Source organism: Bos taurus, chromosome X (assembly GCF_002263795.3).
Source record: "Bos taurus isolate L1 Dominette 01449 registration number 42190680 breed Hereford chromosome X, ARS-UCD2.0, whole genome shotgun sequence".
Taxonomy (NCBI): Eukaryota; Metazoa; Chordata; class Mammalia; order Artiodactyla; family Bovidae; genus Bos; species Bos taurus.
The window spans coordinates 51,092,042-51,110,862 of record NC_037357.1 but is presented as its reverse complement, the minus strand read 5'-3'; the positions used below and the strand labels follow the sequence as shown (position 1 = coordinate 51,110,862).

The following is an 18,821-nucleotide window of genomic DNA, read 5'->3' as shown; positions in this document are numbered from 1 at the left end:
GAAGTGGTGCCAAAGGCAGAGAAAAGTTGAATAAGTTAGGGGCAGAAAGTTTCCATTAAATTTGGCAAAACAGAGGTCATTGGTAACTTTGGAAAGATTGATTTCTAGGGATTATTGGGGGCAGAAGCAAGAACCATCAGATTTTTTTTAAAAAGATGAAAAATACTGAACATGCTTATGAACTGAAAGAAAAGAGCTTACATAGGTGGGGAAAAAGAGGTAAAGATATAGGAGAAAGAGGGAATGTAATGAAGGAGCAAGGATCCTGGGGAGAGAGATGAGTCCAAGATGGTGTTTCAAGAAGAACAACCTTGGACAGGGAGAACTGAGAGCATTTCACTGAGATAGGAGGAAAAAGCGGGGTAAGGTTTCAGCAAAATTGGTAGATGGTAGGGGAAGTAGCTAAGAGAGTTCTCATCTGGTGGTCTTAATTTTCCAGTGAAGAACCAGGCACAGCCATCTGTCAAAAGCAAGGGTAAACGTGATGGGATAGGAAATTCAAGGAGAGGTAAGAATTTAGAATAGTCACTGAATACAATGGGAGAAGATGCTGATAAGGGTCATGTAGGAAGATTTCTGGAAAATGATCCTATGATGAGAGCTATGTCCTGGCCAGGAAATCTTTGAGGCCAAGATGTGTCCTATCAGAAGGAACCACCAAGTCTCATAAAGCTGATGGATACTAGTAAGTATAAATAGGGAACAAGTATCTCAGTTGGGAGTCTTGTTTAGTCCTCATAAGTAAGGCTTTTCCCTTTTTAAGTTCCAGGAAGGCAGGTACCATGTTTGAGTCACCCCTGGATCCCCAGCACGTACCACAGTGCCTGACCCATAGTAGGTACTCAGTAAATAATGGGTACATGAAACAGAAGGATGTAAAAATGTCATGATGTAGATGTCTTATGCCCACTCCCACATTTCTCATCATATTTTTCAACCTTGTTCTGCTGAAAACACTAGCCTTCCCACTATTTCAGACACACGCTACTTGCTATCCTGTCCTCATCAGTACCTCTCTGTTCTAAATTTTCCCCCTATTAAATTGTTTGGACATTTGACATTTGCAATAATGGATGCAGTTCTCTCTCCTCCTCTCCATCCTCTCTGAAATGAAACACTAGCAATGTTCTCTCTGACGTTAAGAGGTACACTTTCAGAACAGAACCCCTCCTCCCCTGCAGCACTAGATGTGGCTCTATTATTAAAATGTCAGGGTTGCTGTAGTTAGACTGCAATGCCCGGGGTCATCTTCAACCAGCCTTTCTTTGTTCCTTATTACCTGTGCCACTTGATTGTGTTTCTCGGGGATGTTTTTCCGATGGTTAGACCGTACACAGACTACATCCCTGTCTATGGAAAGAAAAAGAATTTGATTTACACAGTTTCTTCCTAAAAGATAATTTAGAAGAAAATGTCTGGCAACTCAAATCCTCTCCTCCACAGAGGCATATGCAGATGTGAAGAAGCAAAGTACCTAATTCATGCTCAAGGCCATTTTTCAGAGGAAAAACCTGCTTCCTGGTCTAGCCATTAAAACACCTATTCTTAACAGAGCTAGTTCTCAATATTTTCTCTCCTGCCACAAATGCATGATATGACAAGGTATGCTTTCTGTTCAGATTTTAAGAGGGAAATAAAATGTAATGGGTTTTGCTTTTCTGTTAGTGAATAACAGAACACTGACGTCATATACTCATTTAATTCAGTACACGGGGAAGAAAAGAAACCCAAGTGCCTGCCCTAATGAACTGTAGTCTAAGGCATATGGATATTAAACAGTGTGACTAATATAAAAACATGGTTTTTCAAGTGAATTTATTGAAAATGGGCAAATGGAAAGTTCAGGAATGGAATCTGGGAATGGATACTAGAATTAAGTCTCAGAAATATGACACTGTGATTTCCCTCACAGAACTCACCTTCCCTATCAATTCTTTTAAGGTAGATTTATCACAGAAAGCTCTGATTTTCAGGGATTTAGGGATGTGAAATAGAAAGGGCATCTGTCTAATAAGCAGGAGACCGCTGTTAGTACAGAAAGCAACATAAAATGAAGACAATAATGACGACAATGATGACAACAGTGATGATAATGAGAGAGCAACAGTACCAGCATTAACACTGATGAAATGCTTACTAGGTCTCAGGCATATGGTTTTTAGAGGAAGAAAGCTGGGGGTGGAGGTTGATTGCTAGCACTATAATAGAATGATTACCCACCAAAAAGTATCCCCAATTAACCTTGGTTTTTTATGTCTTTTTTAACTGAAGTATAGTTGATTTACAATTTTGTGTTATTTTCACATGTACAGCACATGTATACACATATACACACATACATATATATGTTCTTTTTCAGATTCTTTTCCTTTACAGGTTATTACAGAATATTCAGTAGAGTTTAATATATAGCACAAGGACCTGTGCTACACATTAGGTCCTTGTTAGTTATCTGTTTTATGTATAGTAGTGTGTCTATGTTAATCCCAAACTCCTAATTTATCCTTTCCCCTCACTTTCCCCTTTGGTAATAACAAATTTGTTTTGTGTTTGTGGGTCTATTTCCGATTTGCAAATAAGTTCATTTGTATTATTTTTTTTAGATTCCACATATAAGCAATATAATATATTTTTCTTTATCTGTCTAGCTTATGCCACTTAGGAAGCATCACTACGAACAAAGCTAGTGGAGGTGATGGGATTCCAGTTGAGCTCTTTCAAATCCTGAAAGATGATGCTATGAAAGTGCAGCACTCAATATGCCAACAAATTTGGAAAACTCAGCAGTGGGCACAGGACTGGAAAAGGTCACGTTTCATTCCAATCCCAAAGAAAGCCAATGCCAAAGAATGCTCAAACTACCACACAATTGCACTCATCTCACACGCTAGTAAAGTAATGCTTAAAATTCTCCAAACCAGGCTTCAGCAATACATGAACCATGAACTTCCAGATGTTCAAGCTGGTTTTAGAAAAGGCAGAGGAACCAGAGATCAAATTGCCAACATCCGCTGGATCATCAAAAAAGCAAGAGAGTTCCAGAAAAACATCTATTTCTGCTTTATTGACTATGCCAAAGCCTTTGACTGTGTGAATCACAATTAACTGTAGAAAATTCTGAAGGAGATGGGAATACCAGACCACCTGACCTGCCTCTTGAGAAACCTGTATGCAGGTTAGGAAGCAACAGTTAGAACTGGACATGGAACAACAGACTGGTTCCAAATAAGAAAAGGAGTACGTCAAGGCCGTATATTGTCACCCTGCTTATTTAACTTATATGCAGAGTACATCATGAGAAACGCTGGACTGGAAGAAGCGCAAGGTGGAATCAAGATTGCCGGGAGAAATATCAATAACCTCAGATATGCAGATGACACCACCCTGATGGCAGAAAGTAAAGAACTAAAGAGCCTCTTGATGGAAGTGAAAGATCAGAATGAAAAAGTTGGCTTAAAGCTCAACATTCAGAAAACTAAGATCATGGCATCTGGTCCCATCACTTCATGGCAAATAGATGGGGGAACAATGGAAACAATAGCTGACTTTATTTTTCTGGGCTCCAAAATCACTGCAGATGGTGACTTCAGCCATGAAATTAAAAGACACTTGCTCCTTGCAAGGAAAGTTATGACCATCCTAGACAGCATATTGAAAAGCAGAGACATTATTTTGGCAACAAAGGTCCATCTAGTCAAGGCTATGGTTTTTTCTGTGGTCATGTATGGATGTGAGAGTTGGATTATAAAGAAAGCTGAGTGCCAAAGAATTGATGCTTTTGAACTGTGGTGTTGGAGAAGACTCTTGAGAGTCCCTTGGACTGCAAGGAGATCCAACCAGTCCATCCTAAAGGAGATCAGTCCTGGGTGTTCACTGGAAGGACTGATGTTGAAGCTGAAACTTCAATATTTTGGCCACCTGATGCGAAGAGCTGACTCATTTGAAAAGACCTCGATGCTGGGAAAGGTTGAAGGCAGAAGGAGAAGGGGACGACAGAGGATGAGATGGTTGGATGGCATCACCGACTCAATAGACATGGGTTTGGGTAGACTCCGGAAGTTCGTGATGGACAGGGAGGCCTGGCATGATGCAGTTCATGAGATCACAAAGAATCAGACTCGACTAAGCGACTGATCTGAACTGAACTATATCACTTAATACGATAATCTCTAGGTCCATCCACGTTGCTGCAAATGGCATAATTTCATTATTTTTGTGGCTGAGTAAGATTCCATTGTGTATCTATACACACCACATCTCCAATTAACTTTGTGATCATGCTCTAAATCAAAGGCTTCCAATTCAACCTTCTCCTTTGGGCTTCCCTGGTGGCTCAGATGGTAAAGAATCTGCCTGCAATGCAGGAGACCCAGGTTCGATCCCTGGGTTGGGAAGATCCCTAGAGAAGGGAATGGCAATCCACTCCAGTATTCTTGCCTGGAGAATTCCATGGACAGAGGAGCCTGGTGGGGCTACAGTCCATGGGGCATCAAAGGCTTCAAATTCAACCATCTCCTTTAAATCCACCATATTTCCCACTCCTCTCCACTCCCACAGACACTGTTCTCTGCAATCTCCCCTTTCCTTTCAGTGTTTGGTTTGTTATTTCTACTAGGCACATGCTTCAGCTGACCTCTCCAAGTTCCCAGGTAGTACCCCACAGTCTTTGGATTGCCACCTGGACCTCGGTTCACAGAGAAGGTGGACTTATTTCAGTAGCCATCAATGACAGGCTGGAGAAGGCAGAAGGACAGGATAGGGACAACAGGTAAATTAAAACCAAGCAGGACAAAATACAAAGAATGAAAGAGTGTTCTCTGGATGAGAAAAAAATAAAAGATGCTTGATTAGGAGATACGACTACATGAAAGTCCATGGCTGAGAAGATAAAAGCACTCCATAGACACTGTATAGAAGAAAAAGAGATCCAATCTTTCCATAAAGCAGGAGCTGAAAACCTTTTTCAATAAAGGAAGTGTGCATGTGTGCTTAGTTTTGTCTAACTTTCTGTGACCCCCTGGCCATAGCCCTCCAGGCTCCTCTGCCCATGGAATTTTTCAGGCAAGAATACTGGAGTGGTTTGCCATTCCCTTCTCCAGGGGATCTTCCCAACCCAGGGATCAAACCCATGTCTCTGGCGTCTCCTGCATTGGAAGGCAGATTCTTTACCACTGAGCCATCTGGGAAGCCCAATAAAGGGCCAAATAGTAAATAATTTTAGGCTTTTCAGGCTGTGTGGTCCCTATCCCAACTATTTGACTCTGCCATGGCAGTGCAAAAGTAGCCACAGATAATCTATAAACAAGTGAGCTCAGCTGTGTTCCAATAAAACTTTATTTACAAAGTCAAGCAGCAGAGCAGATGTGGCTTTTGGGCCATAGTTTGTCAACCTCTGCCACAAAGTAAATTCTGCCTCTCTGCAGCCTCATTATAAGTTTTCCAAAGTCTGAGATCTTTCTAAGGAGGTAGCAGTGTGTAATTGTTGAAAAAGTGGCTTTGCATCAGATTGACCTAAGTATAAACCTTAGATCTGGCACTTTCTAGATGTGTGTCCTTCAGCAAATTATTTAATCTCTTGGGTTTCCCTGGTGCTGCAGTGGTTAAGAATCTACCTGCCAATGCAGGGAACATGGGTTTGATCCCTGGTCCAGGAAGATTCCACATGGCATGGAGCAACTAAGCCCATGCACCACAACTACTGAAGCCTGCATGCCCTAGTGCCCATGCTCTGCCAACAAGAGAAGCCACCACAATGAGAAACCCACACAACACAACTAAAGAATAGTCCCCTGCTTGTTGCAACCAGAGAAAGCCTGTGTGCAGCAACAAAAACCCAGTGCAGCCAAAAAGTAAAAATTTTAAATAGACAAAAATAATAAAATCACTGAGCCTCAAGTATTCATCTGTAAAATGATAGTGTCTACCCTCAGTGTGACTGGAAACAGTAAAACAAGACAATGATGCATGTTACTCACTTAGCATAGAGCCTGGTCCCCAGCAAGTGCCCAGTTAAGTACTGGCTGATATTATTAGCTATTAAGGAGACTTAGTAGATAAAGGATAGGGAAGTACGGACTTACAGAAGGTATAATAGGATGGAGAAAACAGCAGAGACCCTTGGATCTGGGTCCAGTTGTTGTCATATTGACTCCATTTAGCCCTTGGAGGTAAAATTCTAGTCTCTCTAAAATTTTCTTCTGAGCTTCAAATTTCACCTGCAAAAGAACATAAGCAATGAAACAACTTCAGCAGTATCAACTCAAAGAACAGAAAACAAACAGGATGAGAGAAAGTAGTCCCATGAGTCCTTGGGTCATGGTCTCAGCAGATAAGGAACTCAGAATGATGGGACAGCCACAGATCTAACATGGTATTGGGAAAAGTTTAAGTGAGCTCTTGTGTAAACTCATCATTCTATCTGACCTTTCAGACTGAACATTTCAGCTATATGTTAGTGCTGTCCAGTAGACCTGCTGTGATAATGGAAATGTTCTCTATTGGTGTTATGTTCTCTATAATATGGCAGCCTACACTAGCTACAGGTGGCTACTGAGCCCTTGAAAAGTGACTTATGCAACTGAGGAACTGAATTTTTCATCTTATTTCATTTTAATAGCAGTTGGCTCTGCTATCATGTATGACAAGCATTCTTACTCCATACTATGCACAATACTCCAAACAAATCACAGGGCTCATGGGAAAATGGGGTTGCACACTCACATTCCAAATCTTTATCAGTTACACTCACAGAAAATGTAGGAAACTAATAAAAACAACACAGTTTTCTGCATGTTAAATGGTTAAGCAATGTATAAATGGGATGGCACATTACCACAAAGACCTGAAACTTGCTTGTGGAAGTGGCTGTCCACTTGTGAGACATGAGATGGTGAAAAGAGGGTTATGTGGGCGGAACAGAAAGTTCTCACAGCAGATGTGAATGGGTGTGGCTCATAACCTCTCAGTGAACTGAGGAAGCCAGGAGATGTATGATATGTGTACACGTGTTCATTTTATGAATTCATACCCAGCTCAGTTCAGCTAGGTATGGATACCCTTTTATCTTGCATTTCTTATGGATGAAGTCATTCCTAAGCAAACATGAAATCTGCATTATGTTCAAATTGTTCCCTAAGACCTCAATCTGTTGGAACAAATTTTCATTTTCAAAACAAGCATTAGAGCAGAATTGACTGTATTTAAATTTAAATAGCCACATGTAGCTAGTGGCTACTGTGTTGGAAAGTACAGCTATATATGAAGCAAGAATAGTTGCTACACACATACACAGAGCTATAAGTACCACACACAAAAAAAAAATCAAGGAAGAAAGGAAACAGGCATTTGGATATAAGGCTCTAGTGTTTGGAAGACGTAACTGGCCTAAAGTGAAAATTTCAGATTCATTAGCATATTGCTTTTTTAAGGACCTGTTGGGGCATCTGGGTAGAGCTGTCCAGCCAAGCTTCCTACAAGTCTAGTACCTGATGGGATGGAGTAGTGAAGACTTGCGCTGGGTCCCTACCTTGAGCTGTTCTTCATAGCTCAGCCTCCAGAGTGGCATCACAACATCAGCCAGCCTTGAATAAAATAAACCAGGTACCTAATTCATTATCTAAATATGTACTGAGCCTCTTACTCCACAAAAGTACCTCCTGCCGCCATTTGCTCCGGCATTTTACTTGTCATTCAGAAGACCTAACTCTCAGGCCCCCGGGGAGATAAGAGTCTGGGAGGAGAGCCCATTTTGGTGCTATCTGCTTAACAAAGCTGAACAGATGGGCAAACCTAATATAAGAAAAATCCAGATTTATCAGGAGGTAATTAATCATATTACAAAAAGGCTTCACTGTTGGGTTCCTTTAAATAGCTCACCTCCCTAACGCTTTTAAAATATAATTTGATTTAGAAAATACAGTTGTTGCATAAAATGAGGTATATTTGTATTTGCATGACTGCAGTGGGACTATTCATTTCTAATCCATCTCATCTCCAAGTCCCTTGTTTTCAGCAGACCTATCCTGGACCTTTTTAGACAGAGGATTGCAGTTTAATATCCCCTTTCTGCCAAAAACACACGTAAAGGCAAGAAGAGTATTTTCTGCAATCCCAAAGCATTTCTGCCAGTATTCCTTAGATGTTTTCAGTTTGTCCTGGGTATCCTACCTGAGGTGCCCTCTGAATCCTTGCAACACCACATTGCACATCAAGCCTACAGAATTTCAACAGGCCCAGAGATTCAGACTTGTTAAGGGGAAGGGCCTTACCTTTCCTGCCAGGAATCATCTAGTGGCCCAAGATGTCTTGGTTTCTTCTGACTTTCCTGTCCTCTTTGATGCTTCTTGGCTATCACCTGGGTGAAGTTTTCCTTCCATGCTGATCCCAGAAAGAGCTGTGACCAACCTGGAGGTTTTCTGGCATACCAGGGGAACAGCCCCAGTTTAGAGAAGAGACCCATTCTGGAGAGGAAGCATCTTAGGCTGTGCACTGGGACTCTTAATACCTGACAACCACAGAAACACTGAAATTCACCAGCAGGAAAGGTGGACAAACAGAAGTTGGGAAACAGAGGCACAACGTCAAAAGTCCTTCATTCATTTAGAAACTTTACCCAGCACCTAGCACAGTGCCTGGCACAGAGTCACTGCTTGGCTGAACTCAATTACTGCACTCCAGGCACTGGCTATGGCTCCCAATATAAAAAGATGAGGAAAAAATATTATCTGTCCTCCAGAAAAGGGTTCAACTCTCTGGATACACTTTTGTGGCCAGTCCCTCTCCATTCTACCCTCCTACTAAACAACCCATCAATCAACTAATATTTAGTAAGTAGTGACTATGTGCCAGGCACTGTGCCACACTAGATACCAGAGGGGTTACAAAGGTCATAATCTATTGAGTAATTTAGGAGATCAAGCATGGACACAGGAAAAGATGAAATAACACCCTATGCCTGGTTCCTGATGAGTGCTCAGGAAAGGTTTCTCACAGTAAGCAGACCATGCACTAGGTCTTAAAAGATGGCAGGGAGGTCAATCAGGTATTTGGAGGACAGTGGCTCGATCAGTCTGGCTAAAATGGTAGTTCATTTTAGGGAACAGAGGAAATCAGGTTGAAAAGTTCCACCAAAGGGTTATCTGGAAGATAAGTGAAAGTGAAGTCGCTCAGTCGTGTCTGTCTGACTCTTTGCGACCCCATGGACTGCAGCCTACCAGGCTCCTCCGTCCAAGGGATTCTCCAGGCAAGAATACTGGAGTGGGTTGCCATTGCCTTCTCCAGGGGATCTTCCCAACCCAGGGATCGAACCCAGGTCTCCCACATTGCAGGCAGATGCTTTAACCTCTGAGCCACCAGGGAAGCCCTGGAAGAACTTTAATGCCTGAGTAAAATGTGGACTTTATTGTGAAGCCGACTGTGAGCTGATGGAGCCTTTACATAGAAAAATTAAGATGAAACTCGGAGGTTAATAAAAAGCAAAGTCGTGTTTGAGGCACGTGTTTGAAATGACAGGGAAACATCCAAGCGGAAACATCTAACAAGTAAGTAGAGAAGCAGTACAATTCAGGAGAGAAGTCAGGGTGAGAGATTTGGCCAAGTGTCTACAAGATTAAAAAAGAGCTTTTAGCAAAGAGAAGAGCAAAATGACAAAACCTGGGAGAAAGGCAATATTTGGAAAGCAAGATGAGATGCTGTTGACCCAGTTGAATCAGGGGATTACAGAGCTTGGTGGCCAAAGGAGATGACTTTTGGCAAGAGCACTGACCCATTCAGTAAGTCTGAGTCCAAAGAAAAATAGGAAATAAGGCAATGGGAAATGGTAGGCAGTAGGGAAAAAAGAAAGTTTGAGACCTTAGGCATGCAGACCCTAGAGTCAGGAAGACCTGGGCAATTCCCTGGCTCCACCACCTACTAGCTAGGTGGCCTTTGGCAGGTTAATCATTCTTTCTGATCCTCCTCTTTTTCATCTGCAAAATGCAAATAATAACAGCATCTACCTTATAGAGTAGCTGCAAAGGTTAATAAAGGATAATTAATAAAAAGCATTTAACAGAACGTTAAATAGAGATGATGTTTGTAAAGCTCAGAACACAGTATCCAGTGCCTGGGAGAAACTCAGTACATGTTAATTACAACTGTCATAAGGTTTAAACACAGTATTGGACTGAGTGGGGGTGGCAATATTAACAGAAGGGAGCAGAGGGGGAAAGAATAGTGGGAGTAACTATGAATCAAAAACTGGAAGAGTTAGAACAGGTGAACGACCTCACTTTGGAAAGAGGAAGTAATCCCTTTTTCCCAACACAAGACTGTTTTGTTGCCTATTTACCTAATGGTGCATGATCATTGATGTGTAACTTTTTTAAACACCCAGGACACGTGAATGAACTCAGACACCTCACTGATCTGTCATGAAATAACTTTTTTGCCCTTGCCCTCTACCTTGGATTTCATGTTAAGTCATACTTTAATTCAGAATGAAATATATTTAAAGTTTAATTATGGAATTGGTTTATTAACAAAGATTCTTCCATGGCTCTCTGTATTACCACAAAATTAGTATGCATGATCACTAGGTAATTTAAAGGATGCTGACAGGCATGCTGTAATATTTAGCCATATAACATTTTGTATGTTTACAAAGTACTAAAGAAGGTAACTGTCATAACATGGAAGCATTCGGGGGGGCGGGGGAGTTAAATTTCTAACAGGATGAATGTAAGTTGGCCCAGAGTTCAGGTGTTAATATCAGTTCAGTTCAGTCCCTCAGTTGTGTCTGACTCTTTGTGACCCCATGGACTGCAGCACGCCAGGCCTCCCTGTCAATCACCAACTCCCTGAGTTTACTCAAACTCATGCCCTTTGAGTTGGTGATGCCATCCAACCATCTCATCCTCTGTCGTCCCCTTCTCCTCCTGCCCTCAATCTTTCCCAACATCAGGGTCTTTTCGAATGAGTCATTTCTTCACATCAGGTGGCCAAAGTATTGGAGTTTCAGCTTTAGCATCAGTCCTTCCAATGAACATTCAGGACGGATTTCCTTTAGGATGGACTGGTTGGATCTCCTTGCAGTCCAAGGGACTCTTCAAGAGTCTTCTCTAACACCACAGTTTAAAAGCATCAATTCTTCGGTGCTCAGCTTTCTTTATAGTCCAATTTTCACATCCACACATGACCACTGGGAAAACCATAGCTTTGGAACGGACCTTTGTTAGCAAAGTAATGTCTCTGCATTTTAATATGCTCTCTAGTTTGCTCCTAACTTTGCTTCCAAGGAGCAAGCATCTTTTAATTTCATGGCTGCAGCCACCATCTGGAGTAATTTTGGAGTCCCAAAAAATAAAGTCTGTCACTGTTTCCATTCTTTCCCCATGTATTTGCCATGAAGTGATGGGACCAGATGCCATGATCTTAGTTTCTGAATGTTGAGTTTTAAGCCAGCTTTTTCACTCTCCTCTTTCACTTCCATCAAGAGGCTCTTTAGTTCTTCTTCATTTTCTGCCATAAGGTTGGTGTCATTTGCATATGAGGTTGTTGACATTTCTCCCAGCAATATTGATTCCAGCTTGTGCTTCCTCCAGCCCAGCGTTTCTCATGATGTATTCTGTATAGAAGTTAAATAAGCAGGGTGACAATATATAGCCTTGACATACTCCTTTCCCTACTTGGAACCAGTCTGTTGCTCCATGTCCAGTTCTAACTGTTGCTTCTTGACCTGTATACAGATTTCTCAAGAGGCAGGTAAGGTGCTCTGATATTCCCATCACTTGAAGAATTTTCCACAGTTTGTTGTGATCTACACAGTCAAAGGCTTTGGTGTAATCAATAAAGCAGAAGTAGATGTTTTCCTGGAACTCTCTTGCTTTTACGATGATCCAGTGGATGTTGGCAATTTGGTCTCTGGTTCCTCTGCCTTTTCTAAGACCACCTTGAACATCTGGAGGTTCATGGTTCACGTACTATTGAAGCCTGGCTTGGAGAATTTTGAGCATTACTTTACTAGTGTGTGAGATGAGTGCAGTTGTGCGGTAGTTTGAGCATTCTTTGACATTGGCTTTCTTTGGGACTGGAATGAAAACTGACCTTTTCCAATCCTGTGGCCACTGCTGAGTTTTCCAAATTTGCTGGCATATTGAGTGCAGCACTTTCACAGCATCATCTTTCAGGATTTGAAATAGCTCCACTGGAATTCCATCACCTCCACTAGCCTTGTTCGTCATGAGGCTTCCTAAGGCCCACTTGACTTCACATTCCAGGATGTCTGGCTCTAGGTGAGTGATCACACCATTGTGATTATCTGGGTCATTAAGACCTTTTTTATGCAGTTCTTTTGTTTATTCTTGCCACCTCTTCTTAATATCTTCTGCTTCTCTTAGGTCCATACCATTTCTGTCCTTTATTGAGCCCATCTTTGCATGAAATGTTCCCTTGGTATCTCTAGTTTTCTTGAAGAGATTGCTAGCCTTTCCCATTCTATTATTTTCCTCTATTTCTTTGCATTGATCACTGAGGAAGGCTTTCTTATCTCTCCTTGCTATTCTTTGGAACTCTGCATTCAAATGGGTATCTCTTTCCTTTTCTCCACTGCCTTTCACGTCTCTTTTCACAGCTATTTGTAAGGCCTCCTCAGACAACCAGTTTGCCTTTTTGCATTTCTTTTTCTTGGGGATGGTCTTGATCCCTGCCTCCTGTACAATGTCATGAACCTCCATCCATAGGTCTTCAGGCACTCTATCAGATCTAATCCCTTGAACCTATTTCTCACTTCCACTGTATAATCACTTCCACTGTACAATGACCTGATTTGATTTAGGTCATACCTGAATGGTCTAGTGGTTTTCCCTACTTTCTTTAACTTAAGAAAGAAATTTAAGTCTGAATTTGGCAATAAGGAGTTCACAATCTGAGCCACAGTCAGCTCCCGGTCTTGTTTTTGCTGACTGTATAGAGCTTCTCCATCTTTGGGTGCAAAGAATATAATCAATCTGATTTCAGTATTGACCATCTGGTGATGGCCATGTGTAGAGTCTTCTCTTGTGTTGTTGGAAGAGGGTGTTTGCTATGACCAGTGTGTTCTCTTGGCAAAATTCTATTAGCCTTTGCCCTGCTTCATTCTGTACTCCAAGCCCAAATTTGCCTGTTACTCCAGGTATTTCTTGACTTTCTATTTTTTCATTCCAGTCCCCTGTAATGAAAAGGACATCTTTTTGGGTGTTCATTCTAGAAGGTCTTGTAGGTCTTCATAGAACCATTCAACTTCAGCTTCTTCAGCATTATTAGTTAGGGCACAGACTTGGATTACTGTGATACTGAGTGGTTTTCCTTGGAAATGAACATACTTCAACCAATTCCCAGAAAAGGGCATGTGATTAAGAACATGGGCTGTGGGCTCATGTTCAAACCCTAGCTCTGCTTCTTACTAGCTCTATGACTTTGGGCAGGTTACTTAAGTGCTATGAAGCTCAGTGTCCCCATCTATAAAACGAGAACTGGTAACACCTACCTTTCAGGGTTGTGGTAAGAATTCATTTCAGTTCAGTTCAGTTCAGTTGCTCAGTCGTGTCCGACTCTTTGCAACCCCATGAATTGCAGCACGCCAGGCCTCCCTGCCCATTACCAACTCCCGGAGTTCACCCAAACTCATGTCCATCAAGTCGGTGATGCCATCCAGCCATCTCATTCAAAGAATTGATGCTTTTGAACTGTGGTGTTGGAGAAGACTCTTGAGAGTCCCTTGGACTGCAAGGAGATCCAACCAGTCCATTCTAAAGCAGATCAGTCCTGGGTGGTAAGAATTAAATGACCTCATATATTGAAAGCACTCAGGACTGGGCCTAACACAGCAGGTGTTCAACATCTATCACCATACTGCCTCAGGCTCTGATTCAAAGTGTGTCACTTGACTTCTTTGTGCCTCTATGTGTCCAACCTGCAAACCTGGCAAGATGTAACAATGCATGTGAGTGCTGTGAGGGTAAAAACTATTATTGTTGTTGTTTAGTTACTAAGTCGGGTCCAACTTTTTGCAACCCCATGAACTGTAGCCCGCCGGGCTCCTCTGTCCAAGGGATTTCTCAAGCAAGAATACTGGACTGGGTAGCCATTCCCTTCTCCAGGGAGCTTCCCAATGCAGGGATCAAATGTGGGTCTCCTGTATTGCACGCAGATTCTTTACTGACTGAGCCACATGGAAAGCTCAAAAACAATTATGTGGAAACTTAAAAAAAAGCACACAGGGACTTCCCTGGTGGTTTAGGGCTTAAGAATCAGCCTTCCACTGTAGGGGACATGGGTGCAATCCCTGGTCGGGGAACTAAGATCCCACATGCCTCGGAGTAACTAAGCCGGCACAGAACAACTACAGAGCCTGCGTGCTCCAACTACTAAAACCCATGCACTCTGGGGCCTGCACACCACAACTATTTGAGCCCATGTGCCACAACTAGAGAATCGGTACACTGCAACGAAAGATCCCACATGCCACAACTAAGACCTGATACAGCCTAATTAATTAATTAAAACACACACACACACACACAAACTTTCCTAACCTCAGTGCTTGCTGTTGTGTGTTGAACTTAAGGCTCACTCTGGACCATCTGTTAATATTATTAAATGTGTGACCTGTGAGAGACCTTTTTCCAAGGTGAGACACATGTGTGTACTTGATATAAGGAAAAACAAAAGCCAGAGAGAGGAAGTGAGTGAAGGTGCAGGAGACAAAAAATAAAGAATGGTTTGGAGGGGGGCACTGAGGAGGCCCCACTACAGAGAGAGGGAGCAGTGCTCATCCAGGAAAGGGGCACTGTCCCTCCAGCTGGCAAGGAAGGAAGAGGGAAGCTGCATGCCTTAGTGGGGTTGGCAGGGGAGCTGAGGTATTTGAAGACAGCTATCTCTACCCCCATAACATCTAGACTTTTGGGGAAAGTGTGGCCCCTTTCCCTCCTGACTGCCACAATGACTGTGCTCCATTTGCCCTGTACCCCTTGTCTTTCCAGATTTCCTTCTCCAAATGATCAGATATAGTCTACAGTAGGACTCTACTATTTCAAGGTGCCAACGAGACATCTCTCCTGGTAAAGAACCTCTCATCATACTCAGAAATGTCTGTAGTGAAATACATGTTTCAAGGCAGTACAGTAATACCAAAGTGAGTTATATCTGTTTCTTGATGACAGAGGGGGCATTTGTTCACAGAAAAAAACTATTTTGTTTTTACAGTGTTTCCTGTTTTAAGTAAATGCCTGGGTTAAAAAAAAAAAAAAAGACTGTGACAATCTATTTCTGCCTCAGGAATTTATCAGAAAGGGCACCCAGGACCCAAAGCCCCAGACATGGAGGTAAACTAAGTCTCCAGGGCTGAATAGTGAACCAGCCTGAAATGCTCAGAGAGGTTCAAAGCAGAGACTATGTAGTAGGTCTGATCCTCACAGAGCCATGGATCTCCTCGGAGCAAACGTTCACCCGCGGAAAAAGATTCTGCTTACGTTCTCCATTCACCTTTCTTTCAGTTGCCCTGGTCCCAGACATGCTTCCTGGCTAAACCAGATGGACAGACGGGTTTACTGCCACATCCGTAACTGACTGCAGCCCTCGTGCCGTCAGGTCCTTCCTTCCCCACGAGACCCCCATTCACCAGCCCCTCCATCCCTTTCCTCTTGGGCAAGTTCTGCCCACCGAGTCCGTAAGAAGCCCAACAAGAAGAGACACTAGGAAAGGCAACTACTGAAATTTGGCGGGCTGCAGGGTCAGGGGAGCCGGGAACCCGGAGGTCAGAGCACAGACAGACGGACGCAGGGCAGGACGCGCCCAAGTGCAGCCAGCGTGGGGTCGTCCCCTCCCACCCCGCCTACCTTCCCCACTCCCCGCCTGGCGGGCAGTTTGGCGCAGTAAGCAGTTTTCTGTACTGTTGGGAATATTCAAGTCGGGTTTTCGGACACTTCAGGCACCCCTCTTACCTTCTGTAACCAATACAACCCAGAGGCTGTCAACGAAAAGACTACGGTAAAGGTCCGGATCGGAGCCGCTGGGGAGAGTCACTTCCTGGTGCGCACGGCGCCGCGAGTTCCCGAGAGCAGGCGCGGCAGGACGCAGGAGTTTCTGCCCGGAACTAGCGGCCCGGCCCCCGGGCAGCCTGTCTCGGGATCCAGTCCCACGACTTTGCCTGAGGCACTTCCTCTGCAGCCTTTCCGCTAAAGCACTACTGGCCCTACAGCCCGGCGCCTCCGAGCCCAAGTTCCCCCCACCCCACCCCTCTGCGCGACCCTGCCCCCTGCCTGCTCTCTTCACCCTCCCATTGGTGGACCTGGATAAACCTCCAAAATCACTTAGAAATCCCCCTGTGGTGTAAACAGCCTTTAGCCTGTCCTGGGTGCTTGCCGTTTAACTCTTGCAACTGAAAGAATAGTTTTCTAGTGGTAGAATCGCAGGCATCAGATCCTTAATGGAATAGAAGATTGGGAGATGTAGAGTCTGGTGGTTTCCTCAAATCGTAATGTTGAAGGATGCACACGTGTGTGCTGTAAAAAACAGTTCAGATCAGATCAGTCACTCAGTCGTGTCCGACTCTTTGCGACCCCATGAATCGCAAAAAACAGTTACTTTAACACAATAAAATTTACAACAAAGCGAATCTCATTTTATGACACTTGATTTGTATGCTTAATAGTAATTGGGCTTAAATGAAAGCACTTTATAGTCAGCATTTCAGTTATTTATTTATTCAAAGCAAAATATGCCTATTATGTGTAAGGCAATGTATTACACTAGTGAGTACAGCAGTTAAAGTTAAACATGGACCAGTAACTCGCTTAACAGCCAACATTGTCCGCTAGCACTTGCGCGCTTAGTCTCATCCGACTCTGCGACCCCATGGACTGTAGCCCACCAGGCTCCTCTGTCCATGGAATTCTCCAGGCAAGAATACTGGACTGCATAGCCCATTCCCTCCTCCAGGGGATGTTCCCGACCCAGGGATGGAACCCAAGTCTCCTGCATTGCAGGCGGATTCTTTACAGCCTGAGCCACCAGGGAAGCCCTCTGTCCACCAGACCAAGGTTCAAAGCACAGATCTGCCACTTATAAGCTGTGTGAATTTGAGCCAATTACATAATTGCTGAGTGCCTCAGTTTTCTCATCTGAAAAAAATGTCCATAATAATTGCACCTATCTCACTGGGTTGTGAGAAAGATTAACAAAGTTAATACATGCAAAGTGCTAAGAACAGAGTAAGCACACACTCAACAAATATTAGCTATTATCATTCAAAAATAATTGTATATACTGTGTGTGTATACACACACGTGCACACATGTGAATATATACCTTTTTTAAAAAGAGATCTTTATATGATGTATAAAATAAATAAGCTACAAGGATGCATTGGACAGCACAGGGAATTTTATATTTTTTAATATATAAAAAATTTGAGTCTCTATGTTGTACACCTGAAACTAAGAGTATTGTAAATCAACTATACCCCAATGGAAAAAAAAAAATTTAATCCACTAAAAAAGGAAAGAAAAATAGAGAGACTTTTGCCTTCCATTTCTAAAGACTTGAGCAGGTAAGTGCTTGACTCAAATTGTGGCCATGCTAACTGCTCTAATGGCTCTTGAGCAAAACGGGAGCTCAAACTGTTGCTTCAGGTTTCTAATTCTATGCGGAGCTAGTAAGTGAGACCAGGCCAGAGACTGCACCTTCGGGTCTCTTCTCTCTCTCTTTTTAATTCTGTCTTATTCAGAAAGTCAGCCCTATTCTTTTCCTCACCTCTTCTTCCCATTTCTTCTCCTTCTGATGCCCTCTGATCCTTTATCATTCCTCATCTTGGCATCCTTTGTTGTGTCTATCCCAGAGCCAGGTGCCCAATAGGAGCTCAATAAATATTTGATGAATTGAATTGAATCCCATCTCCTCTACTGAAAGGAAAAGTGCATCTTTGGTCACCCCCACCCCTACCTGCTCTGAGCATCCAAGCACTCATTTAAAGCAGGTCTGCTATTTGAGAAAGGAAAACCCTGAGGGATGCAGAGAGAAAAGAGATTAAGGAAGCTATAATGTAATTATTTAGCCATTAACACTTTTATATATGTTTAATCTGATAAACCATGGTCTACTCTACAAGAGAAACCATTACATATGTAAGAGGGGAAAGAAATATCCCATATTATGGAAAAGGTTAGACTCTTCAACTGGCAAGTCAATAAATGAACATGTCATAGATGATAAGCAATACTGTTAAATTAAATAAGAGCTGAAACCAAAATAACCTTTGCTTAACTTTGTTATCAGCAAACCAAATCACTACAAAGTGAAGTCTCTAGAAAACTGTCAAATATTCTCATTTTGGACAAGGAAAGAATTTCTGAGGCTACGGCATTAGCTCTCAGAAATAACGTGTATTAAAATCACTTGGCAGTGAGATCTGGTTTGGTTCCATTAACCACGTTCTTTAGGTGTGCTTTCCTGGCCTCTTGGCCTGTGTTAGAGGCCACGACGGATAGACACACTGCGCCCTTGAGAGTGTGTGACCTGATGGAAAGACAAGATGCACAAAGTCAGAATACACAACTGTGGGTTTTGGTAATTCTAGGAAAGCAGCAGATCTTCCTGGTAGTCAAGGAAGGAAGTGAATGAAAACTGAACTGAATGCATAGAATTTTAATCACTTGAGAGGAGGTGGGGGCTGCAACATGAAAACAAGAATGAGCAATATGTGTCCATATGTGTCCAAGGTCCAAGGCCCAGGAGGAGGCAGGCCAGGTTGGAAAAGATTGTGGTGCCTTTTTTCCATGCATCGTGCTGGATCTTAGTTCCATTGGACT

General features: G+C 42.8%; 1 protein-coding gene across 1 annotated transcript in view; it reads right to left on the bottom strand.

Moving 5' to 3' along the window:
* Positions 1–18,821, bottom strand: part of TRMT2B (tRNA methyltransferase 2 homolog B) — an 80,628-nt gene that overhangs the window by 46,749 nt on the left and 15,058 nt on the right. Inside the window, 7 exon segments of the mRNA XM_059883826.1 lie at positions 1,277–1,350; positions 4,634–4,733; positions 6,081–6,215; positions 7,526–7,580; positions 8,268–8,503; positions 15,957–16,035; positions 18,409–18,528. Of these exon segments, the coding sequence (XP_059739809.1) occupies positions 1,277–1,350; positions 4,634–4,733; positions 6,081–6,215; positions 7,526–7,580; positions 8,268–8,503; positions 15,957–16,035; positions 18,409–18,528 (799 nt within the window).